Below are 27391 nucleotides of genomic sequence, written 5' to 3'. Positions count from 1 at the left end.
CACTTGGAGACAAGTCTTGATTTTGACAGTCATATAACATAAACATAGTGTTGAAAGTCTCTTTCCTTTGTTGAAGGATTTTGCATTATGTGTTTCAGGCCAGGTCTATGCTATAAACTTACATCAGTATAACTGTCGCTCAGGGGTGTGAAAAATCCTACCAGCACCACCGACTCCGTAGCTCCCATTGGCTGGGAACTATGGCCAATGGGAGCTGCGGGGGCGGGCAGTGCACGGAGACCTGCTGCCCCCACGCCTCTGGGACTGCAGAGACATGCCAGCCGCTTTTGGGAGCGGTGTGGGGTCAGGGCAGTCGGAGGGGAGCCTGCCTTAGCCCTGCTGCACCGCCGAACTTTTAGCGGGTGGATATCGCAATCAACTGGCAGAGGCTCTGGGATCGACCAGTCGATTGCGATCGACTGATGACCACTGGTCTAAAGCGTATGTAGGTCATGCTAATACCGACTACATTAGTACAGAGTTTCTGGAAATTCTGAGTCTTTGCACCAGAGAGTTAATTCTGAACCTTGTCCCTTCCTGTATTTCTGTGCCCTCCACTGTATGTTGGTGTGTGTGTGTGTGTGTGTGTGTCTTTAACTTATCCAGTGGTACAGGAAAATGTCTCTAAAATTCGCCATTTGAACATACACTTGCAGACCAAGGTAACTTGTCTAGTGAAGGATTCACTTTTTCCTTTCCTAGAGGACTACCATATTATTTATTCTCTGGAAAAAAAATTCAAATTGCATGTTTAAGTGGGGAGCTCTTATGGGGAGACTGTTGTCTTGCATTTATATATTTAATATCTTTCATCCTAAAGTTTCTTACAGATTTAGCAATAAATATATATAGGGGTCACTTTGCCTACACTTTTGTGCAGCCAACTCTAGGTTAGAACATGTCAATTTAACAGTGCAGAGAAACTACACAATGGTTTGAGGGGGAAGTGAAGAACCCTGTACCCAATTAACGTTCTAGAAATTATTGTAGACTGTAACTATGTTAATTTGAATTTGGCTGAGGGGGAGTTATTATTTCTACTCTTTTGAAAAATGCTGTAGAATGTTGTTGATTTACAAGTGGCTAGGATGTCTGTTTTTACCCCTTAAAGGAAAAATGGTACCTCCAAAGCTAATGTCTCCTAGCACTGTGCTGAGCTAGCTGTAAGTTCAACATTAATTTAAATTCCACAATGTAAACTTCTGAATTGCCAACACCACTTCCTGTCAGCATGTTGATACTCCTTAGTGTGTTAATACTATTCAGCTACTAACGTAGCCTGACTCTACTTGAGCTCCAGCAGCTTCACAGCAAATGTCTGCAGAGCTGGTTGATCGTGTTTGTTATTAGATAATACATGTTTAGAAGGTGTCCCATGACCAAAGGCTGGAAGTAAGTAGGGATTATATTAAAATCCCTTCCTCAGACTGCTTCATTTAACTCTGAGCTATTCTTGATTGGCCTTAGTTCTTCCTTCAGCCCCAGCTATTCAACTCAGGCCTTGTCTACACTGCCACTTTACAGCGCTGCAACTTTCTCGCTCAGGGTGTGAAAAAACACATCCCTGAGCGCTGCAAGTTTCAGCGCTGTAAAGTGGCAGTGTAGACCGTGCATCCGCGCTGGGAGCTACTCCCCTCGTGGGGGTGGTGTTTTTTACAGCGCTGGGAGAGCTCTCTCCCAGCCCTCTGCCGCGACTACACAGCCTCGTTATAACGTTGCTAGTGAAGACATATCCATAGTCTCTGTTAGTGACCAAGACTTTAATAACTTCCTTTCCTCCTCCCCAGCCTTTTTTTTTAACTTCGTCTCACTGGTAGATACAACCATTTCAAAAGCTGTTTCCTCCTTTGTGATTTTGATGTCCTCATTTAAGGTGTGATGCCAATCCCTGTTTGATTTTTTTATTATCCTTTATCCACCTGCATGTTTTTGTACATTTGTAAAATTCTGATTTTGTTATTTGCATCATGCTCAGAATCAATGGTGATACTTCTAGTATATGAAACAGCCATTAACTGATTATGGAATAAGACCAGTTATTCTTATTTGGAGAGAACTGAAACTGTTAAAAGAAGGAAGGAATGAAAAAGTGATTGAAATGGATAGTCCAAAGTTCATATTTTGTTTACAAAGGCTAAGTGGACTGAGTCTAGAAAAATGAGAAATTCTAAAGTATATGGATTAATAATGTTGCCAGCTGGGACAAGAAAAAAAACAATGGAAGAGGACCTGATACAAGTGAATAGAAAAGCACAGAGTATCTCATTGTATGTGGTCAACAAATTTACCAAACAGCTTCTAACCAAGGCCAGTATGAAAGTGGGTGGTGAGGGCAGTTGGGTCCAGGCTCAGCATTCTGCTGAAAAGCCAAGTGTGCATCTCCTATTAGCCCTCACTGGCTGTTGCTGTGGTGAAAGGCAGCACAGACATGCGTGACTTAGTATTTCCTGCAGTGTGCTGCCCCTGGGCCTTGAGGGTATGGGAACATCTTTCTTTATAGGCTTTGACTGGGAGGTGTATGATAAAAAATAGAGCTCCCCTTCCCTTGCTTGGCCTCTGGGTGTGTCATTGTTACTTGAACATGCACGTTCCTGGCTGCTCTGAAAGATGGGAATCGCCATTCTCATGAGACTTGGTAGATCTCTGTCCCCCTGGTGGGAGACAGGGGTTTTGTTCAGTTGCCTGCCCTTTATGAAGCATCTAGACAGGTAAAATACTGGCTACAGCTGTACTCTCCTGAACAATTTCATTTGCCATTAGTGAGAAAGCAGGTGTTTCCGAGCTTTGTTCGTGACAGTGTAGAGACTTAATAGCTCAGGAGATTGGTATGGGAATAGAGAGCATCTCGCCTCCAGATCATCTCTTTCAAATCTGACCCAGCCTGAGAATCAGATTTGAGAGAGATTATCACTATAACTGTTTGGTAACCTCTGTGAAATTAGTTGTCATGTTCAGTTTGTGGTGAACAGATGCAGTATTACCTACTTCATCTGCTTAAAAATACTGAGATTTTTAAAAAGTGGATTGTTTGTTTGCTTCTGGTTTTGCATCTTTAGGGCTTCACATTTTTAAACTCTTCTCTGTAACCATAAGGGTTAGAAATTTAGTTTACATTAAAATATCAGCGTTCATTCTGTTTTTGTCACAGGACCCAGGAGCTGGAGCTTTAAAGAAAAACACAAAATATTGTGAGACTTGTGATAAAATCACGAGAACTGGCAGCAATGTAGGTCTCTGCATCACAGTTTGATGCCCTTTTTAGATGTATTATCAGAGGCCTATGATTGAGTCTATATGTTGCTCACATTTCTTCATTCTGAATTCAAGGCTCTGTACAACTTTTTTCTGCTTGCTTTTTCTGCTCTCATTTTCCCCTCATCTCACTCCTTTCACATAAGTCCCCATATACATGCTCCCTTTATTTCCTTCTTCCGTTCTCATCTTCATGCCTTCTTCTATGCTTCCCCTTTTGCTTAGAACAGTCTTTCTTGTGTTTCAGCCCCACCTCACTGAAATACTTCCTTACATACAAAACATTTATTTTCAAAGCCTTTCAGTGATAACTCAGTAGTAACGGAAGTTTAAATTATTTTAAATAAACATATTGGTGAAAGATGTGAAAACCGTTCACACTGTATGCTTAATGCCCTGTGCTCCCCAAGAGAAGTATCCCCCTTCTCAGTATTTGCTGTGTCTCACAGTATTTGCTGTGTTCCTCTTTCTCCCCAAGTAGTCTTTTGTCATTTTGTTGTATTTTTAATACAAGATTGTAAGTTCCTCTCTTCTCAGCAAAGCCCATGTTGCCTTATTCAGCTGTAAAATACTTTGTACACCTATGACACCATCTAATAATGAGTGAACATAAAAATTGAACTATCATTTGTAGAAGTGGTTTCTGCAGGGCAGGGTGGGGAAACATGCACTGTTGTTGCCTACATTATCTGTGTCCTGTGAGTAAATAAAGGACTTACATGTCCCCTGTTGTCAAGCCAGCTCCATGAATATTGTGAATGAAGAGTCTTGTCACTTTACCTGAGGATTGTGGATACTCAGAAAAACGTTAGTTTTAGCTGCATTTTGCGTCCATGTTAAATGCTTTGAAATCTCTGCTGAAATGAGGAGATAAAAGTATGCATATGAAGAAATGATAAAACAATATGCATCCGAAGAAGTGGGCTGTAGTCCACGAAAGCTTATGCTCTAATAAATTTGTTAGTCTCTAAGGTGCCACAAGTACTCCTGTTCTTCTTTTTGCGGATACAGACTAACACGGCTGTTACTCTGAAACCTGATAAAACAATGTTTTCTGTGATCCTGATATTAACTGCCTCAGGATATTCTACAACTGTCTAAGTAGCTACCTGTTATGATGCATGTTTATTTCTTTTCCAATACAGTCTAAAAAATATCCAATGTAGGACATTCCTAATTATGCAAGAAATTCTGGGCAATTTGTAGAATTGAAAGCCCTTGGAAAATTACAAATAGCACAACATTGTGTCAGTCTATTCATATCAATGCAATATATACCCATATAAACAGCTTTAAACCGGTACAAGTGTGTCCACACAAAAATTTGTTCTGACTTAGCTAAACTGGTCAAGTTAAATCAGTGCAAAAACTGTATGTGGTTTAAATGAGAAACTTAAAGGGACATTGTCAATTTAAAAACCACACTTGTCTAAGAAACTTGTGCCTACTTTTGCAAGTGAAGATTTATGTATCTGAAAGGTCAGAGAAATATTTTTCTTATGTACTTTTGTTTGTGCATTTGACAACTTCCTGTGGATAGTTAGTTTCACTCTTTTCCCTGTATAGTCAGCCAGTTTCTCCTGTTTTGTAGACCTTTTGCACAGCAACAGGAGAGAGACACTTAACAGGCCTTGGACTGTCAGTGCAAGGTGCTACCACAAGAATCTCGTAAAGCCAGTTTGTGCAAACTTGCAGTGTGGACAGTGACTCATTTGCATCCCTCCTTACACCTACATCTTTGTTCTAAACCTGACTAATGCTTGGCTTTCCCTGTGAGTGAACTAAAATGAGCAGATAAGTTTCAGCTGTTTAAAACATCACACCTCAGAAAGAAGCATTTAATTAAATACAGTATCTGCATTACAATTGGCATTGCAAGCGTTAAGACATCTTTTCCAGGAAGTGCTTTGTAGACCAATGGTGTCCATAGAACACAGTTTGAGAGCCTCTGCTTTATACTGTATTCCTCATGATTAAAGTGCCTTAATATTCTTAAAATTTATTAAGCCCAAATCTGTGATCCATGTTTCCTTACATACTATTTGAATCAAAATTGTATCTCCTTAGCATAGTGGATCAAATTGTAAAAGTAGTTGCCAGTGCACATATACTGTACATAAGCCTGAGCATCCTTAAGCTGGACGCAGCCCTAGATAGGGCCTGAATCAAAATACACATCTGAATTGCAGATTGAACCCATCTTTCTAATGGGCTGAACACTCCAAACTTTGGGAAAGATCAGATTTGGATCCAGAGTCTGAACCTACACATCTAGCAGCATCCAGGTCTGGGGTTTGTCTCATCCCATTATATAGATGAAGTTCCAGGATCATATTTATACAAAAGGGGTGGAAAGCTGACTATATACATGTATCTCAGGGTATGTCTACACTACGGGATTAATCCGAATTTATATAATTCGAATTTTGGAAACAGATTGTATAAAGTTGAATGTATGCGGCCACACTAAGCACATTTAATTCAGCGGTGTGCGTCCATGTACCGAGACTAGCGTCGATTTCCGGAGCTTTGCAGTGTGGGTAGCTATCCCATAGTTCCCGCAGTCTCCCCCGCCCATTGGAATTCTGGGTTGAGAGCCCAGTGCCTGATGGGGCAAAAAACATTGTTGCAGGTGGTTCTGGGTACAGCCTCACCCCTCCCTCCATGAAAGCAACGGCAGACCACCATTTTGCACCTTTTTTCCTGGTTGAACACTGCAGGCTCCATACCACAGCAGTCATGAACATTGTAAACACCTCGCGCGTTCTCGTGCAGTTTATGCTGAGCCAGGACCAGAAAAACGAGGCGAGGAGGCGGCGGCGGCGACGGCAGCACAGCGACAAGCGTGATGAGGACACGGACACAGAATTCTCTCAAACCGCGGGCCCCGGTGCTTTGGAGATCATGTTGTTAATGGGGCAGGTTCTATCCATGGAACGCCGATTCTGGGCCCGGGAAACAAGCACAGACTGGTGGGACCGCATAGTGTTGCATGTGTGGGACGATTCCCAGTGGCTGCAAAACTTTTGCATGCGTAAGGGCACTTTCATGGAACTTTGTGACTTGCTGTCCCCTGCCCTGAAACGCCAGAATACCAAGATGAGAGCAGCCCTCACACTTGAGAAGCAAGTGGCGATAGCCCTATGGAAGCTTGCAACGCCAGACAGCTACCGGTCAGTCAGGAATCAATTTGGAGTGGGCAGATCTACTGTGGGGTCTGCTGTGATGCAAGTAGCCAAAGCAATCACTGAGGTGCTGCTACGAAAGGTAGTGACTCTGGGAAATGTGCAGGTCATAGTGGATGGCTTTGCTGCAATGGGATTCCCTAACTGTGGTGGGACAATAGATGGAACCCATATCCCTATCTTGGCACCAGGGTACCCAGTACATAAACCACAAGGAGTACTTTTCAATGGTGCTGCAAGCACTTGTGGATCACAAGGGACGTTTCACCAACATCAACGTGGGCTGGCCGGGAAGGGTTCATGATGCTCGCGTCTTCAGGAACACTACTCTGTTTAAATGGCTGCAGCAAGGGACTTACTTCCCGGACCAGAAAATAACCGTTGGGGATGTTGAAATGCCTATAGTTATTCTTGGGGACCCAGCCTACCCCTTAATGCCATGGCTCATGAAGCCATACACAGGCAGCCTGGGCAGGAGTCAGGAGCTGTTCAACTACAGGCTGAGCAAGTGCAGAATGGTGGCAGAATGTGCATTTGGCCGTTTAAAAGGTCGTTGGCGATCGTTACTGACTTGCTCAGACCTCGGCCAAACCAATATCCCCATTGTTATTTCTGCTTGCTGTGTGCTCCACAATCTCTGTGAAAGTAAGGGGGAGACCTTTATGGCGGGGTGGGAGGCTGAGGCAAATCGCCTGGCTGCTGATTACGCGCAGCCAGATACCAGGGCGATTAGAAGAGCACACCAGGAAGCGCTGTGCATCAGAGAAGCTTTGAAAACCAGTTTCATGACTGGCCAGGCTACAGTGTGAAATTTCTGTTTGTTTCTCCTTCATGAAAACCCGCCCCCTTTATTGACTCATTCTCTGTAAGGAACCCACCCTCCCCCTTCCCCCAGCTTGCTTTCAAAGGAAATAAAGTCACTATCGTTTAAAAATCATTTATTCTTTATTAATTGATTATAAAAAGAGGGAGAGAACCTGGGTGGAGTTTGGGAGGAGGATCGGGAGGAAGGAAAAGGCCACTAAAAAAGGGTTTAAAAAAATGACAGCCTTTTGCTTGGGCTGTCCACTGGGGTGGAATGGGAGGGTGTACGGAGCCTCCCCCCCCCATGTTCTTACACGTCTGGGTGAGGAGGCTATGGAACATGGTGAGGGGGGAGGAGAGTTATACAGGGGCTGTAGCGGCACTCTGTTATCCTGCTGCCGTTTCTGAAGCTCCACCAGACTCCGGAGCATGTCTGTTTGCTCACGCAGCAGCCCCAGCATTGCATCCTGCCTCCTCTGATCTTCCTGCCGCCACCTCTCATCTCGAGCGTCTCTCCTCTCCTCACGTCGGTCCCTCATGTCCTCACGTTGGTCCCTCCTGTCCTCACGTTCACTGGTTTCTTTCCTATACTTTGAAACCGTGTCCTTCCACTCATTCAGATGAGCTCTTTCACTGCGGGTGGATTCCATGATTTCTGCGAACATCTCGTCTCGCATCTTCTTTTTCCGACGCCTTATCTGAGATAGCCTTCGGGACAGAGGAGGGAGGCTTGAAAAATTTGCAGCTGCTGGAGGGAGGGAAAAAAGGAGAGAATTTTTTAAAAAGATACATTTTGCAGAACAATGCTTATACTCTTTCACGGTGACCAACACTATTCACATTACATAGCACGTGTGATTTCTGTGCAAGGTCACATTTTGCCTCTTAATATTGAGCGCCTGTGGCTTTGCTGCTAGAGATCACAGACGCAGGTCCGGGCAACAGAATTCGGCTTGCATGCGGCCATGGTAAGCCATTGTCTTTCGGCGTCTGCGCCCTCCTTTCCCACATACCAAGCAAAGCCCGTTGAGTGCTGCGGTTTTCCTGTTAACCTTCAGCAGCAGAAAACAAACTAACCTCCCCCCCTCCCCCGCCCCGCCATGAATTCTCTGGGATGATTGCTTTACCCCTCCCCCCACCACGTGGCTGGTATCAGGGAAGATCCCTGCTAGCCGAACGTGAAAAGCTCTGGGCCAATTCCCCCCGCCCTGCCCTGCGCTTGGCTAACCGCAGGGAAGGATTTATTTTCAGCCACAGGCAAACAGCCCAGTAGGAACGGCCACCTCTGTCCCCTTAATTAAATTCCCATATTTCAACCAGGTTACCATGAGCGATATCACTCTCCTGAGGATTACACAGCGAGATAAAGAACAGATGTTGCTTGAATGCCAGCAAACACCGGGACCATACGCTGCCAGGCTTTGTCATGCAATGATACCAGATTACTTGCTGCAAGCATAGCGTGGTCAAGTGTCCTACCATGGAGGATGGAATAAGGCTGCACTGCCCAGAAACCTTGTGGCAAGGCTTTTGGAGTACCTCCAGGAGAGCTTCATGGAGATGTCCCTGGAGGATTTCCGCTCCATCCCCAGACACGTTAACAGACTTTTCCAGTAGCTGTACTGGCCGCAAATGCATCCCAAGTCCTCAGGGCAAAGTAGTCATTAAAAAACACTTGCTTTTAAAACAAGTTTTATATTTTAAAAGGTAAACTCACCTGAGGTCCCTTCCATGGGGTCGTGGTCTTGGATACTGGCTTGGGAGGGTACTTCAGTCAGGCTGAGAAAAAGATCCTGGCTGTTGGGGAGAACGGAGTGCTGGGTGCTCTCCGCAAGCTCGTCGTCCTCCTCCTCCTCTTCCCCGTCCGCAGAATCCTCAGGTGTAGCTGATGAGATTATCCCTGCCTCGGAATCCACGGTCAGAGGTGGGGTAGTGGTGGCGACTCCCCCTAGCACTGCATGCAGCTCGGCGTAGAAGTGGCATGTCCGCGGCTCTGACCCGGAGCGACCGTTTGCCTCCTTTGTTTTTTGATAGGCTTGTCTGAGCTCCTTGACTTTCACGCAGCACTGATCTGAGTCCCTATTGTGGCCTCTCTCCATCATGCCCTTGGAGATTTTTTCAAAAGTTTTGGCATTTCGTCTTTTTGAACGAAGTTCTGCTAGCACTGAATCCTCTCCCCATATAGCGATCAGATCCAGTACCTCCCGTACAGTCCATGCTGGTGCTCTTTTTCGATTATCGGCCTGCATGGTTACCTGTGCTGATGAGCTATCTGTGGTCACCTCTGCTCTCCACGCTGGGCAAAGAGGAAATAAAATTCAAATGTTCGCGGGGCTTTTCCTGTCTACCTGGCCAGTGCATCCGAGTTAAGATTGTTGTCCAGAGCGGTCACAATGGTGCACTGTGGGATAGCTCCTGGAGGCCAATACCATTGAATTGCGGCCACACTAACCCTAATTCGAAATGACAATATCTATTTTGGTGCTACTCCGCTTGTCGGGGTGGAGTACAGAAATAGATTTTAAGAGCCCTTTATTTCGAAATAAATGGCTTCATTGTGTGGACGGGTGCAGGGTTAATTCAATTTAACGTTGCTAAATCCGAATTAGTCATAGTGTAGACCAGGCCTCAGTTAAGCGATACAGGTCATCAGCATCAGCTTTCACTCTTATGGTTAGAAATATGGTATCCTCACAATACCCTGTGTCAAGTATCAGAGGGGTAGCCGTGTTAGTCTGAATCTGAAAAAAGCAACAGAGGGTCCTGTGGCACCTTTAAGACTAACAGAAATATTGGACCATAAGCTTTCGTGGGTGAATGCCCACTTCATCAGACGTACTCCAATACTTCTGTTAGTCTTAAGAATACCCTGTGTGTGTCTGTATATCAGATAGTTGAGCTCAAATATAGAACTTTTTTCTGTCTAGGAGGAATTAAGGAGGAGACCCTTTCCCACACTTAGATCTTAGGATAGCAGAAAATGCTTTTGGCATGAAAGAAATGGTAACTGCTGTTTAAAGTACTAGAACAAGAAAAACTTCACTTTCTTTAGTGTGCAGTATTTTCAACTTCTAACCACTTAGAAAAAAAAATCATTAGAGTTGGCGATACTGAGTGTGTGTGGCTGGAAGGAAACGGTTACGCTTGCTCTGTAAAAGTGCATTATTGATGGATTCTTCGTGGTATTCCACATTGGCACAGAAATTATTTTATTTTTTTTTATTATTGGGGACTGGCTGATGCAGTCTCTTTTTACAAGTGCCATTACTGAGTGCTAATTCTGGGCTTTCTTTTGCTTCCTGCAGGTTAGCACCAATGCGATTGTATACACTGTCCAAACGACACTTTGTTCTGGTCTTTGTTGTATTCTTCATTTGTTTTGGTTTGACAGTCTTCATAGGAATTGCAGGTAAGATTATTATTGTCTTTGTTTAAAACTATGGCTGTTTCTATACCTTAACTTGTGTCAATAACTTATACTCCGCAGATTTGCTCCAGTGTTAATGAGGCTAGTGCCTTGAGATCTCTGGAGCTGTACATAGCTGCAAGTCTGCATCTGATGTTTACAGTTTTTTTCTTACATCTGTGTTGAATAGATTTCCTTGCTTGGTTGTACAGTTTCTGTACTGAAGTAGATGCTAATTAAGCAAATGGTGCATTTAAGATTAGCTAAATGGAAGATTGATGTGTCTAAGAAGCCTTGGTCTGCTGATTACAGGTGGCTAATACCTGCATACATTTGGGATAGAAAAGCAACATATTAAGAGGAAGTATGGTGATTAAAACACAGGACTGGGTGTTAGAAATCTGGGTACCATTCATGACTGTGGTGTTACTCAAAGTGGCTCTGTGAAAAATGGCATCGTGTGGTGTTCCACCTCCCGTCTCAATGACTCCATCTCAAATGTGCTCAGTTTACAAGTAAAAGGAGAGGCTTTCTATTTGTGTGTGTGTGTGCGTGTAACTGTCAGCCCTGCAACTGCAAATTCAGTTTGAGATCTGAGAATCAAACTGCATTCTTTAACTTGTACAGCTTCAATAGTACAAACAATTTACCGCTCATTTATACTAATGCAGCCCTGTTGTCTCATTATGCCCTTGGTTACAGCTGTCAAACCTTATTGCCTCCAGTGGGGATTATGCAAGTGTAGCTAAGGAAAATAGCTGACTCTGTAATTAGAATACTGTGAATTGTTCTGATGCACAGGCCAGAAAAGAATCCAGTTTATTCTTCCAGAGGTTTGTGCCTTCTGCAGAACTGGCAGTAGTAAATACTTTGCAATAGTAAGTGAGTACACATGAGCAGATCTCTTGAATAAGAAGGTGTAGCTTTTTACTTAGAATCACACTTTATCCTCTCTCTGCCTCAGTCTTTCCATCTGTAAAATGGTGGGGATAATACTCTGCTTCCCCATGAGGGTGTTGAGAATTAATTAATTGTTTGTAATGCATTGGATGGAAGATGCCATAGAAATGCAAAATATTTTTGATAATACTGTAAAATGGGCAAACAGCTTTTCATTAATTAATAGTAACTGAGTCTCCAGTTTAAAATGTGGCTGAAGGTCTGTGTTACTCTGTGGGGGCCATGTTATGTTCCAGGATTTTGGAGGCTGAGGGTGACTTGTGGAGTGGTGGTGGTGGTGGTCTTGAGAGTAGGATGGGGGGTATCTATATCATATGTTATGGTGGTGTTTTGGTAACATACTAGACAAGAATTCTAAATTCATTCTGGCCATCCTGCAAATGAAGAAGATGGAAACATTTTTCTATTCAGTGCTGCTGAACTTTGCCACACTCAAAAGCTGCTTTAAACAAATGAACAAAAAATAACTGTAGCATAAATGAGCAAAAATCAGCCATAAAATAGAACGGTCTTAGATGCTGTTAGTTTGTCTCTTAAAATTTCAGAACCAAACTAACTGCCATCATCTTCATACATAAGAGTGACATTGCTGGGAGGTGCCTGGGGGCAAATTAGGGCAATGCATGGTCCTTAATATGATTTTTTGTAAATGTAGTTTTCAGATTACATCTCTTATGAACTATTAAGCAAGAAAAGGGAATGGCTTCATTAGAGCTGTTTCTGACTCAGCTAAATAATTGGGCCATATTCTTCTGTTATGTGTGCTACATTCAATTCTAATTACTTGATTGGGACTTGCAGGCATGTGACAGCTGGTTTTGACTAATAATGGGCAAAGCAATGCTCTCATAAAAGTAAAAAAATTGAGCTGTTCAGGCCTAATGAATGACCCTTCTCAGTATGGAATGTTGTTATTAGTGTGTTGCATTGCATCTACTTGCATGTAGCTCTGATGATGTGGATGCCCCTGTCCCATGTAACTCTGCTGTTGTAAGGAATTCATGGTTCTTTGTACCCTGTTGGAAGTGTTGTCCGACCTTTGATTTTCTTCAGGAATTGGCGGTGCTGTGGGATTCTTATCCTCATGAGATTGCTTTGGCAGCCGGGTGTGTTGACAGGGCATGGACCCAACTCATTATTATGTTGATTGATTTTTTGCTTTTAAAAGGACTTACTTGACCTTGTGATCTACCTTTTTATTATGCTCACTTGCAGAGTCCATATCATTCTTTTAAAAAGTACTTTCTGAGTGCATTTTAGTTTTAAAAACTAAACACCTAGCTGCACATTCCTGAGCAAACCTACAGAAAAAACCTGGTCTGTCTGTAAGAGAGTTTTTTCCCCCCTTTCTTTTAAGCAAGGAAACGTTTCAGTTTGTTGTTCAAGGGAAACTGGGGAGAAAATACTTGTAATTTCTTGGTAAGTCCCCAAGTATTTTTTTCAAAGTGCACCAGAAAAATACTATTCTTGATTATAAGACCCATAGTTCACATGCTGGTCATAACAACACTTAGATAATTGTGTGAATACCTACCTGTGAAAAGAGAATATACAGCATTATGGGCCCTTAAGATTGTGATATATTTTTTTCCTTAGTTGGTAGCACTAGATTTGTTCTACTCCATTATTAACAACCCCATGTTCTCTATATGGGGGAGGGGTATGCACAGTGCAGTGCTCACTAGTTAAAGTTGTATGGCGTTAGTGAATATCACACACACACACACACAAAAACTGAGCAGACTGAACAGGAGTACTTGTGGCACCTTAGAGACTAACAAATTTATTAGAGCATAAGCTTTCGTGGGCTACAACCCACTTCTTCGGATGCAGACTGAAAGAAGCAAGAGGGGGTGTGGTGGGAGGGACTTGAGGGTATGTCTGCTGTCTCTCACTTGTACATTCTATTCCACACATCTAGTGTGTTTACGTGCAGTACTGGGAACTGAGTTAGGAGCCTTATTCCTACGTGAGAGCAGGCGTTCCTTTAGTTAAAGATGTCTGCTGCTCTGATCTTTGTAACCCAGGACCTGGTTCAGATCTGTTATCTCTAAGAGGCATCCATTCTTCTCCCCTTTTCATGGTTCTTTCGTGCTAGTTCTGTGGAGTAAAGAATGCAGAAGAGATGCAAGTTGGCCTATGAAGATGCTGAGCTTGTTTTCTGTGCTGGTACAGTTTTTCTGCTCACCTACCTAAGTTCTCCTTAATTCTGTAAAGGTTCATTTTCACTGTTTCTGTGAGGCTGAGTGTATAATAGTTTGTTCATTATTCTTTAGTTCCATGACCAGAAGAGCCATTCAGTCTGCTGCTTTAACAAATCAATTTAAATGTCACTTGTTGAAAACAACATCCATATCTGCAATAGAACCTCGATAAAACCATTCACATTTTTTATGTGTATAAGGATCAATTTATGCAAGGTTACGTTTAGGTCATGGAGGTCATGAAAGTCACGGAATCCGTGACTTCCAGAGACCTCTGTGATATTCTCTGCTTGCTTCAGTGCCAGGGGCTGCGGGACTCTGGAGCTGGCAGCCAGTGGGGCCCTGGCAGGGTTCCAGCAACAAGGGGCCCCCTGCAAGGTTCCAGCGACAGGTGACAGACTTCTGAGGGGGCCCTCTTCAGGGTTCCAGCAACGGGGGACAGCCTTGCGCGCAGGTTGGGGGAACCACCTCAGGCGAGTGGCTGGGGGTTTCCCATTTTCTTTTTGGGAAATATGATCACCCTGCAGTTTCTAGCTCCCATGGATGCAGAGGGGGAACCCCACAGCTCCCAGCCACCACGGTGGTGAGAGAAACCATGGAGCCGCAGCAGCAAAAGTCACAGACAGGTCACCGCTTCCATGAATTTTTGTTTATTGTCTGTGACTTTTACTAAAAATCTTAGCCTTAATTATATGTAACCTAGACACAAACATAGGTAATTCCCTTCAATGGGCCAAGATGGTCAAAATCCAACACTCATTCCACTAATGATCATTACTGTAACCACAAGGCATGCAAATGGTGCACTGGGTACTCTAATGCTGTAGGGCAACTTAAATAGATCTCTCTTCCCTAAGAATGCCTCCTCACTTCTACCTCTAGACACAAGTATTAACCACAGTACCAGTCTTTATTGGACAGTTACAAATAATTTATTAATCACAAACATAGCAGAGTTAATTTGTTAGTTGGGGTGTGCTGTGAATTTTTAATAGGATTGTAAAAAAAAAAAAAAATTAGTTGTAAGGAAATATCTAGTGTCTTATTTGAATGCATTTGTAGCATGTGGTAGAGTAGGGATCTGGGACTTGGCACTCCTGACTTCTAGTCCCTGTTCTGCTACTTAATTGTTGAGTGGCCTTGCATGGCTATCAAGGGACTTGCCCCTCAGTTTACACATCTATACCCTGGTGTAATATTTGCCTGCTTCACTGGGGTATTGCATAACTAATATTTGCAAAGTGCTTTGAATCCTGAGATTAAAGATACTTCAGACTTGTATAATTATCTTACTATGATGTCATTATTTATGGATTTACTTCAGTACTGTCTTCTCTCCTTTTGACTATCATTTAGGTCCTAGTGTAATTGAATCCACTGCAGTAACAGCTAAATTGAATAACTTAAAGGTAAGAACTACATTATATTGTTGTTACATGGCAGGCACTGATGACTTTATTTGTTAAAAAGTATTTTATTAATTTACACACACACTTAAGAAGTAAGATTTTAAATGGAAAATTATATTTTGATATATCTGTGTGTCGTGCTTTCCAACTTGCACGAGAATTCAGAATTTACTGGCTAAATTTTCTCAGATTAGTGCTTTATGCTGCCTCATGAGTAAAGCCCCGTGTTTGTCACGGAGGTCATGGATTCTGTGACCTCTGTGACTTGTGGGCCTGGCCCGGGGGCAGCTTGGGCAGCCCCTGGGCCAGGCGCAGCAGCTGCTGCTGGAGCAGTCTCTGTCCCCCCCCCCACACACACACACACACACCTACAGCAGCAAGAGTTTGGGTGGGGGGGGGCTCAGGGCTGGGGATTGGGGTGCCTGAGCAGTGCTTACCTGGAGGGGGGGCTCCCCCTCCCCATAGCTCCTAGCTCCATGTGCTGCCTCTGCTGGCAAGCACCGACCCTGCAGCTCCCTTTGGCTGTGATTCCCAGCCAATGGGAGCTGTAGAACTGGGGCTTGGGGTGGAGCAGAGGCAGCAAGTGGAGCTCAGGAACCGGGTAGGGAGCCTTCTCCGCCCCCCCAAGCACCTTCTGCGAACCCCCCCTCCCCCAGCTGTCGTCCCCCTCCACCCTCCCGAGCACCCGCCATGCCATCCCCGAGCTCCCGCTGCACCCCCTGGCCCTTCCCCCCCGGAACCCGCTGTGCTCCCCTCCCCGCCAGCACCTGCCGCGCTGCCCCCCCCAGGCCATTCCTCTGAGCTCCCTCGCCTTCCCCCCAGTTTTAGTCAGGGGTATATAGTAAACGTCATGGACAGGTCACGGGCTGTGAATTTTTGTTTATGGCCTGTGACCTGTCCGTGACTTCTACTAAAAATAAGCGTGACTAAAACGTAGCCTTACTCATGAGTACCCAGCATCAGTTTCTAGTCTGTTAGTTCTTCTCCAGGCTGGTAAGTTAGGGAGACCTGTGATAGGGCAGAGTTGCTCTGCAGCTGACACTGTGGCCAAGCAAAGTGTGGGATTCCCTTGAGAACTCATACATCGCTCTTTAGCCAACAAAAAGAACCACAATGTGCATCCTTAAGGGAGTGGGTGGAGGGGAAATTGAAAGCAGAGAATTTAAAAAGTCATCAATGAGGACTAACACCCCCATATCCATTTTCAATTCTGTCAACTGGAAGGAATGTGTTTTTCTTGGCAATTGTTCACTGGTAAGTGAAAGATATGAAATAAACATCAGAGATCTGGTATCCTAAAAGAAACCTTCACATCCTCACTTTCAAGGTTCTGCACTTTTCCTGCATCTTAGCTCTTGTTTTTTTCCTACACCCACTCCAGTTTTACCTTCGGCAGTAGTCTGATGGGGGGATTTGGGACAGTACTTAAGTTGATTTGAAATAATAAAGTTATGTGTTCAATTTGTTGAGCCCTAAATGTTGTACCTGTGCTCTCTATATTTAACTTGCCATCTATGTATATTTGTTTTAGAGAACAGAAACCATTCTTATACACTTGTTGTACCCAGATGAGGAGAGGTATGGCAAGGAAAAGCCAACCCTTTCTCTTCTACCACTGCTTCTTGTAAACTGTGAATCTTGACCAGAAGGGACCACTACGATCATCTAGTCTAGGCCTGCACAACATGCGGCCCGCGTGGGCTCGCTGTGCGGCCCGCAAGGGTTGAGTAAGTGGGCTCACTGTGCGGCCTGCGGGGAGTGGGGGGTGAGTAGGCAAGCAGTGGGTGAGGGAGGGGGGCTGAGTAGGTGAGCGGGTGGGCAGTGGCGGGGAATGAGTAGGCAAGCCTGGGGGGTGGGGGGCTGAGGAGGTGGGTGGGCAGTGGCGGGGGGGGCAGGTGAGCTGGTGGCGGGGGGGGGGGCACTGAGGAGGCGAGTGGGCGGGCAGTGGCGGGGGGTAAGTAGGCGAGCCAGTGGGGGAACTGAGGAGGCAAGCCAGGGGAGTGGGGCTGAGGATGTGAGTGGCGAATCGGTGGCTGACCTGTTCTACTGATCTGGTTTGGCACCTATCCCTTCTCCCAGGGCCGGCTCCAGGCACCAGCAAAACAAGTAGGTGCTTGGGGGCGGCACATTTCTAGGGGCGGCATTCTGGTGCCGGCAATCATAGGCGCCGACTCTGGGGCATGGAGAAAAAGTGCGCTCGCCGCCCCAGCTTGCCTCCGCCTGCTCCCCCGAGCGTGTCGCCGCCGCTCCGCTTCTCCCCACTCCCTCCCAGGCTTGCCGTGTGTGAAACAGCTGTTTCGCGCAGCAAGGCTGGGAGGGAGAAGAAGCCGAGCGGCAGGGCGCTCGGGGGAGGTGGCGGAGGTGAGCTGGAGCGGGGAGTGGTTCCCCTACCCCCCCCGTTACTTCCTGCGCCCCCCCACCCTATCTCACCTCCGCTCCGCTTGCTCCCCTGAACGCGCCACCACCCTGCTTCTCCGCCCTCCCTCGCCTGAGAGGGAGGGGGGAGAAGCGGAGCGGCGGCACGCCTGGGGGAGCAGGTGGGGCGAAGGTGAGCTAGGGTGCGAGGTTGCGGGGGGGCCCGCAGGAAGCAATGGGTGGCGGGGAATGCGTCACGCCTGGGGAGGAGGCGGGGCTGGGGATTTGAGGAAGGGGTGGAGTTGGGGCAGGGGGGCACGAAAAAAAAAAAGGGGGGGGAGGGGGCAGCCAAAATTTTTTTTGCTTGGGGCGGCAAAAATCCTAGAGCCGGCCCTGCCCTCTCCAAGGGTTGCAGCTGTCTGGAGGTGCCTGCCTTCCACGCCTTCCTCATTCACACCCCATTAATTCAACAGGGCAATTGATTACGAAGTGGGGGGAAGATCTTATTCTACTTCTAGGAAAAAAGACATTTTTCTTTTACCTTAATTATACTACCTTAGGGGCCTGCTATAACATATTACCGAGGTTCAATACTGCTGTTTTGGTGGGGCGGCGCTGGGGAAGGAGGGTTTGTTTCCGCGGGGCAGATGGCGCTGGGGTGGGGGGGGGGTTTCGGCAGCACGGGGGGTTGTTTCTGGGGGGCGGGCGGCGCTGGGGTGTATGTGTGTTGCGTTTCAGAGGGACTGGGGGGGGTGTTGGCGGCGCTCGGGGGGTTTTCGGCCCTCAGCTGTTTTCTTTGGAGTAATATGGCCCTCGCCGCTTTACGAGTTGTGCAGGCATGTGTGACCTCCTGTATAAAACACAGGTAGTAAGACTTCCCTGAATTAATTCCTGTTTGAATTAGAGTATAACTTTTAGAAAAACATCCATTCAGAATTTGATCTACTTCTGCTTGCAGCTCGTACCTATCCATTTTTTGTTTCATGGTTTTAAAAGGAATATAAAAGTTTTAGAACATCCAGTGGGAAATGGCTGCCATTTTGATACACAAAGTTGAATAAGCTTGATATGTAGCAATTTGATCACCAAAAACTCTGACGCTTGAAGTGTAGAGCTAGAAATAAACTACTTTTGGTACTTGATTTGAAAATATAAAACTGTATTTCCTTTCTGTACTTGCATTCTCTTTAACTGTTTACCGCTGCTTTTATTTCTTTAAATACTTCTGTCTCTTCTTAATTCAAAGCTACACAAACTCTGCGTGCTGATAAAATGAAATGTATTCAAGGGTGGTGTTCACACCACCAGCACTGTACCGAGAACTGATCATTTAATGGATTAAAAAAAAAAAACATGCTTTTCTGTCAGAAGTGTAGAACGGTAACAGAAGTATTTGTTCATTCCATGTCCAAATGGCTAGTGCAGTAGGATGAACATGAATTACCTCAAATGCTTCTTGTTTTCTTCCAGATGAGGCCATTTAAATTAAATTCAAAACCATTGTCTACTTATAATCAGCAGCTGTGGCTGACATGTGTGATTCAGCTGGATCAGCCTGACGGTAAGCACCTTGTCCAATTTATTATTTCAGAAAACTGATGTTATCCTGGAATTTTATTACAGTAGGTATAACAAGTCAATTACGGTTACAGTAGTTGACCTGTATTTCACTTAGCTGTCATGTATATTATCATGTAGTTTTACCTGGATCCAAAATGCATGGGAAAAAACCCACCCATCACAATAAATATGCAGAACTTGACTTGTTAGCTAAGAATCTAAGAGAATGGTTGCAGGGAAATTTTAAAGTTGTTTGTTTTTTATACTCTTTGCTAAAGTAGTAGTGTTTTGTGTGTGTCTCTCTTTCTCTTTAGCTTCCTCTTTTTGGGATTAGACTAGTTGATGTTACAAGATATTGAGTATAGATTAACACTCAGATTCTCAGATCACATTATCAGGTATTGCTAATTGCACTGACTACCACACTGACTTCAATGGGAATTCTTGCCCAAGTCAGAAATGCAAGATTTTTCCTCTCTACTGTAATAATGTGTACCTGAATTGGCTTCAGTAAGCTGGGAGTATTGCTGCACCTAGTAACTCTATTTGAGATTTCATTTCTGCATTTGTTTTGGACAACAGCTTAATATTTTTCTCTTTAATTACAGAATCCAGCTTCAAAACAAATGTTACTATGACAGTTAAAATACGTGGTGTAGAAGAAAATGGAAGTTCATCGTTCATTAATAAACAAGTTTACAATCGGACGAGAATGCTGAACTGTGCACAAGTAAGTATTTTTTTGAAACAACACTAATTGTAAAGCTTATTCTTTTAAAACTACTCGTGTGTTGTAGATGTGGGGAGAGTATCTGATAAGGAGGCCACAGGGGAAAACTTGCAGTAAGAGTTTGTCTACATTATGCTTGCAGTTGTGCTAGTAATACTGTCTTTCTTGGATTTTGCTAGCAAGGTTGTAATATGGCTTCCTGCAGCTGTGTGGCATGACTTCTTTTGAGATCCATAGTAACCAGACCGAAATACAGAATACTTTTCAGGTTGTCAATAGCATGAATGGAACTGAATTACAGGGAAAAAAAAATCTCTTTACACTGGGAAAATGGTAAAACTCAGCTGGTCACGACTGTGTTTAAACGCAATTGCTGCTGGCACTGTTTTAGTATTAATGTGGACAGATCCTAAATGGAAGAATCAGAATGCTGTAATATAGTCACTGCCTTGAGTCTGAGGCAAAACATTATTTAAGTGTATTCATTTAAGGTTTTAAAGTTCTAGCATACCTTTTCTTCAGCATCTAAGATTTGAGTTAGTTTAACTTGAAGAGCCATGAAACTACAGCTCCTCATGAGTGAGACTTTCATAATTAGGGCCCTACCAAATTCACCATCCATTTTGGTCAACTTCATGGTCATAGGATTTTAAAAATAGTAAATTTCATGATTTTAGCTATTTAAATCTGAAATTTCATGGTGGTGTAATTGTAGGGGTCCTGACCCAAAAAGGAGTTGTGGGGGGGTCTCAAGATTATTGTAGGGTGGGTTTCAGTACTGCTACCCTTCTGCGCTGCTGCTGGTGGCGGCGCTGCCTTCAGAGCTGGGCGGCTGGAGAGCAGTGGCTGCTGGCCGGGAGCCAAGCTCTGAAGGTAGAGTCATCGCCAGCAGCAGCACAGAAGTAAGGATGGCATTATATGGTATTGCCACCCTTACTTCTGCGCTGCTGCCTGCAGAGCTGGGTCCTCAGTCAGCAGACTCTCTGGCCACCCAGCTCTGAGGGCAGCATCACAGAAGTAAGAGTGGCAGTACCATACCAAGCCATCCTTACTTCTGCGTTGCTGCTGATGGGGCGCTGCCTTCAGAGCTGGGTGCCTGGCCACCAGCTCTGAAGGCAGCGCAGAAGTAAGGGTGGCAATATCCTGTCTCCCTTCTAAAATAACCTTGTGACTCCACTCCCCTCCTCCCCCACCACAGCTCCCTTTTGAGTCAGAAACCCCAATTTGAGAATGCTGGTGTCCCCCATGAAATCTGTATAGTATTGGGTAAAAGCACACAAAAGACCAGATTTCATGGTCCGGGATGTGTTTTTCACAACCGTGAATTTGGTAGGGCCCTAATCATAAGTCAGATATTCTGGACTTGACATTTTTTTTCTTATCTCTGCTGGATTCTTTTTTCTTTTTCTTTTTAAACTCCCCAATCATTAGTTAGCCTTTAGGCTGACCCAAGACAGTTGAATCTTGCACACTCCATTTCCCCCTTCCTCTTGCACTCCTTCATGACTGATGGTATTTCTTTAAGGATTTCAATATAGAAGGGTTTTAGAGGAGTGTGAGACCCACCCTGTCCTGCCAACCTGTGACCCAAAAATTCCCCCAAATTCTCCTCTGTGCCATCAGGCTATTTCTTTGGAAGGCTTAGTGAAATATTTCAAATATTTGTAACGTGAGTGTGTAAAGAGATGCTCTGTCTCTGCTTGGTCACTTTGTCTCACCTATACGTGGGCATTCTGAATGTTTTGAATGTCTTAAGTCAGTCTAGATGCTGCTTCTAGTTTTCTGGCATATGATCCCCTCTACAAGATGTAAAAAAGAAAATAATAAAAAAGATTAGGTAAAATGTTTAAATGTCCCTAAATGACTTATGAACCCAAATCCTATTGACATTCAGTGGCTAGGCTCCTAGTCATTTAAGTGGTTATGAAAGTTTCATGCATTATCACAACAGTATCGTGTACCTTCTGTTTCTCTTGGTTTCTGTTGACTCTCTTTGACAGCAACAGAGACTGGAGGACAATATGGCATCTTTCATAGATTCTGTGGTCAGAAGGAACAACTGTGATAATCTAGTCTGACCTGCATAACACAGGGGCTAGAACTTCCCTGAAATAATTTCTGTTTGAACTAGAGCCTATCTTTTAGAAGAACATCCAATCTTAATTTAAAAATTGCCAGTGATGGAGAATCTTCCACAACTCTTGGTAAAAATTGTTCCAAAGATTTATTACTCTCACTCTTTCAAGAGTGGTCTTCCAAAAACCAGTAGACTGTCTATACTATATACATGTTGAAAGTTAGATTAACTCTGGGTCTTACCTGAGTAATATTGAACTCTGGATGACTAGTCAGGACCAGTTGGAAAGGTAATAAATGTCATTCACCTGACCAGTGTCTGGAAATTAGTTTCTTTCTACCTACACTTCAATTCCTTTCACAACTAGCAATGGAAGTACCAGAGTGTATCTCTTCCCCTGCATTCTTCGAGTTCCCAGCACTGTCCTGGGAGATATCCACTGAAATGTCACAGCTGTTGGAGTTAGAAACTTGAGCAGGGTGCAAAGGTGTATTTGCAGGGCTGTCCCCAGCAATTCTGAGGCCCTACACAGCCCCCCCCCCGCGAGGTGTGTGGGGCCCCAGGCCTCTGTGGGGGGTGGGGACTGGCTTGGGGGGCAGAGGGGAAGCACCCCCCAGCACTCACTGGCGGCGCGGCTGGGTCTGGGTCACTGCACTGTGAGTGCAGGCCTGGCCATGCTGCAGAGCTCAGGGGAGTGGGGGTGGGGCTGGGGCGGAGCAAGGGTGGGAAGAGGCGAGGCTGGGGCAGGGAATGAGCTGGAGCAGCGGCTGGAGCAGCACGCAGCTGCACATGCACCAGGAAATTTGGTGCCCCAAACTTCCTGGTGCCCTACACAGCTGCGTACTTTGCTTATGGATAAGGACGGCCCTGTGTATTTGTACTGCAATCTTGTTGGTTGAAATGGAGACTGCTTACAAATGGACAGACTTAAGAATATAAGCCATGTCCCTTTCTTACTGGGTATAGATAGGGCCCTACCAAATTGACGGTCATGGAAAAACGTATCGTGGACTGTGAAATCTGGTATCCCACCATGAAATCTGGTCTTTTGTGTGCATTTACACTATTTCAGGGGTTGGCAACCTTTCAGAAGTGGTGTGTTGAGTCTTCATTTATTCACTCTAATTTAAGGTTTTGCATGCCAGTAATACATTTTAACGTTTTTAGAAGGTCTCTTTCTATAAGTCTGTAATATATAACTAAACTATTGTTGTATGTAAAGTAAATAAGGTTTTTAAAATATTTAAAAAGCTTAATTTAAAATTAAATTAAAATGCAGAGCCCCCTGGACTGGTGGCCAGGACCTGGACAGTCTGAGTGCCACTGAAAATTAGCTTGCCTACCTCTGCCCTATTTTTTAGGTGACAAATCTGAGGAACTGTCATTGAGGTGTCATTAGAAGAAGTTTTGGAACAAATTGATAAACTAAACTGTAATAAGTCACCAGGACCAGATGGTATTCACCCAAGAGTTCTGAAGGAACTCAAATGTGAAATTGCAGAATTTCTAACTGTAGTCTGTAATCTATCCTTTAAATCAGCTTCTGTACCAAATGACTGGAGGATAACTAATGTGATGCCAATTCTTAAAAAGGGCTCCAGAAGTGATCCCGGCAATTACAGGCCGGTAAACCTGACTTCAGTACCGGGCAAACTGGTTGAAATCATAGTAAAGAACAAAACTGTCAGACACATAGATGAACATAATTTGTTGGGGGAAGAGTCAACATGATTTTTGTAAAGGAAAATCATGCCTCACCAATCTATTAGAATTCTTTGAGGGGGTCAACAAGCATGTGGATGAGGGGGATCTAGTGGATATAGTGTATTTAGATTTTCAGAAAGCCTTTGACAAGGTCCCTCACCAAAGGCTCTTCAGCAAAGTAAGCTGTCATGGGATAAGAGGGAAGGTCCTCTCATGGATTGGTAACTGGTTAAAAGATAGGAAACAAAGGGTAGGAATAAATGGTTAATTTTCAGAATGAAGAGAGGTAAATAGTGGTGTCCCCCAGGGGTTTGTACTGGGCCCAGTTCTATTCAATATATTCATAAATGATCTGGAAAAGGGGGTAAACAGTGAGGTGGCAAAATTTGCCAATGATACTAAATTGCTCAACATAGTTAAGTCCCAGGCAGACTGCAAAGAGCTACAAAAGGATCTCTCAAAACTGGGTGACCAGGCAACAAAAAGGCAGATGAAATTCATTGTTGAAAATGCAAAGTAATGCACCTTGGAAAAAAATCCCAACTATACATATAAAATGATGGGGTCTAAATTAGCTGTTACAACTCAAGAAAGAGATCTTGGAGTCATTGTGAATAGTTCTCTGAAAATATCCACTCAGTGTGCAGCGCCAGTCAAAAAAGCAAACAGAGTGTTGGGAATCATTGAGAAAGGGATAGCTAATAAGACAGAAAATATCATATTCCCTCTATATAAATCCATGGTACGCCCGCATCTTGAATACTGCCTGCAGAAGTGGTCACCCCATCTCAAAAAAGATACAGTGGAATTGGGAAGGGTTCATTAAAGGGCAACAAAGATGATTAGAGGTATGGAACAGCTGCCATATGAGAAGAGATTAAGACTGTGACTTTTCAGCTTGGAAAAGAGACGACTAACGGGGGATATGATAGAGGTCTATAAAATCATGACTGGTGTGGAAAAAGTAAACAAGGAAGTGTTATTTATTCCTTCTCATAACACAAGAACTAGGGTCACCAAATGAAATTAATAGGCAGCAGGTTTAAAACACACAAAAGGAAGTATTTTTTCACACAACACACAGTCAACCCATGGGACTCCTTGCCAGAGGATGTGTGAAGGCCAAGACTATAACAGGGTTCAAAAAAGAACTAAGTAAGTTCATGGAGGATAGGTCAATCAATGGCTATTAGCCAGGATGGACAGGGATGGTGTTGCTATCCTGTGTTTGCCAGAAGCTGGGAATGGGCAACAGGGGATGAATCATTAGATTACCTGTTTTGTTCATTCTCTCTGGGGCCACCTAACATTAGCCACTGTCAGAAGACAGGATACTGGGCTATATGGACCTTTGGTCTGACCCAGTATGGTCGTTCTTATACTATACAGATTTCAGGGGGGAGACTAGCATTTCTCAAATTGGGGGTCCTGACCCAAAAGGGAGTTGCAGGGGGGTTGCAAGGTTATTTTAGAAGGGTTGCGGTATTGCCACCCTTACTTCTGTGCTGCCTGGCCAACAGCCGCCCAGCTCTGAAGGAAGCACCCTGCGGTGCAGAAGTAAGGGTGGCAATACAATACCATGCCACCCTTACTCCTGCGCTGCTGCTGGCAGCAGCACAGAAGTAAGGGTAGCAGTTCTGCAAACCCCCCTACAATAATCTTGCAACTCCTGTACAACTTCTTTTTGGGTCAGGACCCCTACAATTACAACACTGTGAAAATTCATATTTAAATAGGCGAAATCATGAAATTTATGATTTTTAAATTCCTCTGACCGTGAAATTGACCAAAATGAACCGTGAATTTGATAGGGCCTTAGGTATAGATGATAAATTGTGCAATTACTTGAAAATTACCACAGCATGGAGAACTAATCTGCTGGATAATCAGGGGGAAATAGTGAATTGAGCAAAGACAGCCTAGGGCACTTCTGCTGCTGTTGGGTTGTTGGAGCATTTAATTGCTCATGTGTTTACAGTTTTTGGTTTCATAGGTACAAAGACCTATAAATATCCTTCACCGAGTGCTAACCTACTTTGGAAAGGTTAGAATTTTTCTGATGTTCTCCTTAGCTCTCTGACACTGAAAGAAAGAATAGAACGCAGACAAATCTAAAACTAACGTCACTTATTTGGGGGCCCACATTAACATTTTTTAAATGTCGGTATAAAGCTCTCCGATCCTTTGCTTTGATCTCCTCAGCAGAACCTCATACCACTTCAGAACCAGACAGTCTTTTAGTGCTTTCAATCCATAACTATCTCAAAGTGAAAGATAACACAACAGAAGACATCAAAGATCAGAAATGTATAATATAAAAAAAAAAGCAGCCACTTCTTAAAGAAAGCTTTCAAGTTTTATTCATATATCAAAGAAAAAAAAGACCCCTTTTTGTCTTTTGCAGGTCTTCTTTAAAAAAAAAAAAATTAGTGGTACCAGGAGATCTTAAACTTAAACTTAAATACAGCTATATTTCTCAGTAGAAAAGTATTTTGACTGATAGGCAGTTGACACCCATTGAACTTTTACTTTGCCTGAGTGCCTTAAATAAATTCCTTTGGAATCTCTCTCAGATCTCCTAATTTGTTTATCCATTATAACTTCACTATGTTAGTCATTTTTTGTAATTGAATCGTAATGAGGTGTAAGCCCTTAAATATAAATTACAGCATAAAGCTCTTATGGGGTATTCTGACTCTACTGTGTGTTTTCATAGAAATGTGCCGAAATCATTGTGGTTCACCTTGGCTACTTGACTTATACTCAGTACGAAGTCATGGTTGGTTTTGAGGATCTGAATAAGCTGATGTACCCCATCAAGAATGTGAATTTCACAGTAAGTGAACAGTAGCATGCTAGCAAAAAAAAAAAAAATCTTCAGTTTTAATTATTGTTGCGGAAGGCTACTTTAACCATAGTAAAATGTATGTCATTTCCCTTTTGAAGGTGAAACACTTGCACAGAAAACGTGTGGAAGCTAAGGCCCTATCCTCACTGAGATTGTAAACATACTTTATTTGCCGTTGTCGAAGTTCTAGCACAATTCCCCTGACTAGTGTGGAGAAGAACTCTTCTGTCAGAACTGTTATGAACTTGTGCTTACCTAGAGCGGTAGTCTGTAGTGCTGTTCTCTATAAATCTTTATTAGCCCTCGGAAAGCCATACTAAGTCCCAGCCAGCAACAGCTGTTCAAACATGATTACAGCTAGAACAGTTCTGATTAGTGTGGATAAGGAAAGCCTGTTCAGAAAGCCATTCTATATTTTCTTACAAAGCACACCATTGAAAAGAACTTGAATGCACATGCGAAACCCTTGTGTTGTTCTTACAGCTCTGCACTCAAGTACTGCTAAGAAATAACTGTAAAATGGAAAAGCCTCCTGGCTATTATCATACAAATAGGCAATCCAAAAATTGCATTTCTGTCATTCCCATGTTCAACTGATTGCAGTGTTGGGATCTGAGCTCACAAAAAATGTCTCGTTTAGACAGGTTAATATGTGAATTCAGATCTTACATCCCCAAACATATACTGGCCGTTTACAACTGTTATGGTAGGTGTATTGAGATTTAGTAGGATTTCTCCAGACTTTCCAAAAGCATATAGGGTTAGAAAATTATCATTGCAGGAAACTCTTGATTGGGGTTTTGTTCTTGTTTTTGCACACACAGTGTTGGGAGGAAAGGGAAAAATGTACTCAAGACAAGCAGAGCCATTCTCCCCGAAGAAATATGCTGAGTGTAA

General features: G+C 43.9%; 1 protein-coding gene across 4 annotated transcripts in view; it reads left to right on the top strand.

The window, feature by feature from the left end:
* Window positions 1-27391, top strand: part of TMEM181 (transmembrane protein 181) — a 62704-nt gene that overhangs the window by 12674 nt on the left and 22639 nt on the right. For 2 of the 4 annotated variants that reach the window (XM_054022289.1, XM_054022286.1), the window contains exons 2-6: window positions 10547-10650; window positions 15168-15220; window positions 19046-19136; window positions 19744-19865; window positions 26363-26482. In XM_054022289.1, coding sequence (XP_053878264.1) covers window positions 10547-10650; window positions 15168-15220; window positions 19046-19136; window positions 19744-19865; window positions 26363-26482 — 490 coding nt within the window. Of the gene's footprint in view, window positions 1-310; window positions 446-10546; window positions 10651-15167; window positions 15221-19045; window positions 19137-19743; window positions 19866-26362; window positions 26483-27391 lie in introns of those variants that run through there. The other 2 variants (XM_054022288.1, XM_054022285.1) reach the window with 2 other exon arrangements.

The sequence above is a fragment of the Malaclemys terrapin genome, chromosome 3 (assembly GCF_027887155.1).
Source record: "Malaclemys terrapin pileata isolate rMalTer1 chromosome 3, rMalTer1.hap1, whole genome shotgun sequence".
NCBI lineage: Eukaryota > Metazoa > Chordata > Testudines > Emydidae > Malaclemys > Malaclemys terrapin.
This window is presented reverse-complemented; position numbering and strand designations above follow the sequence as displayed.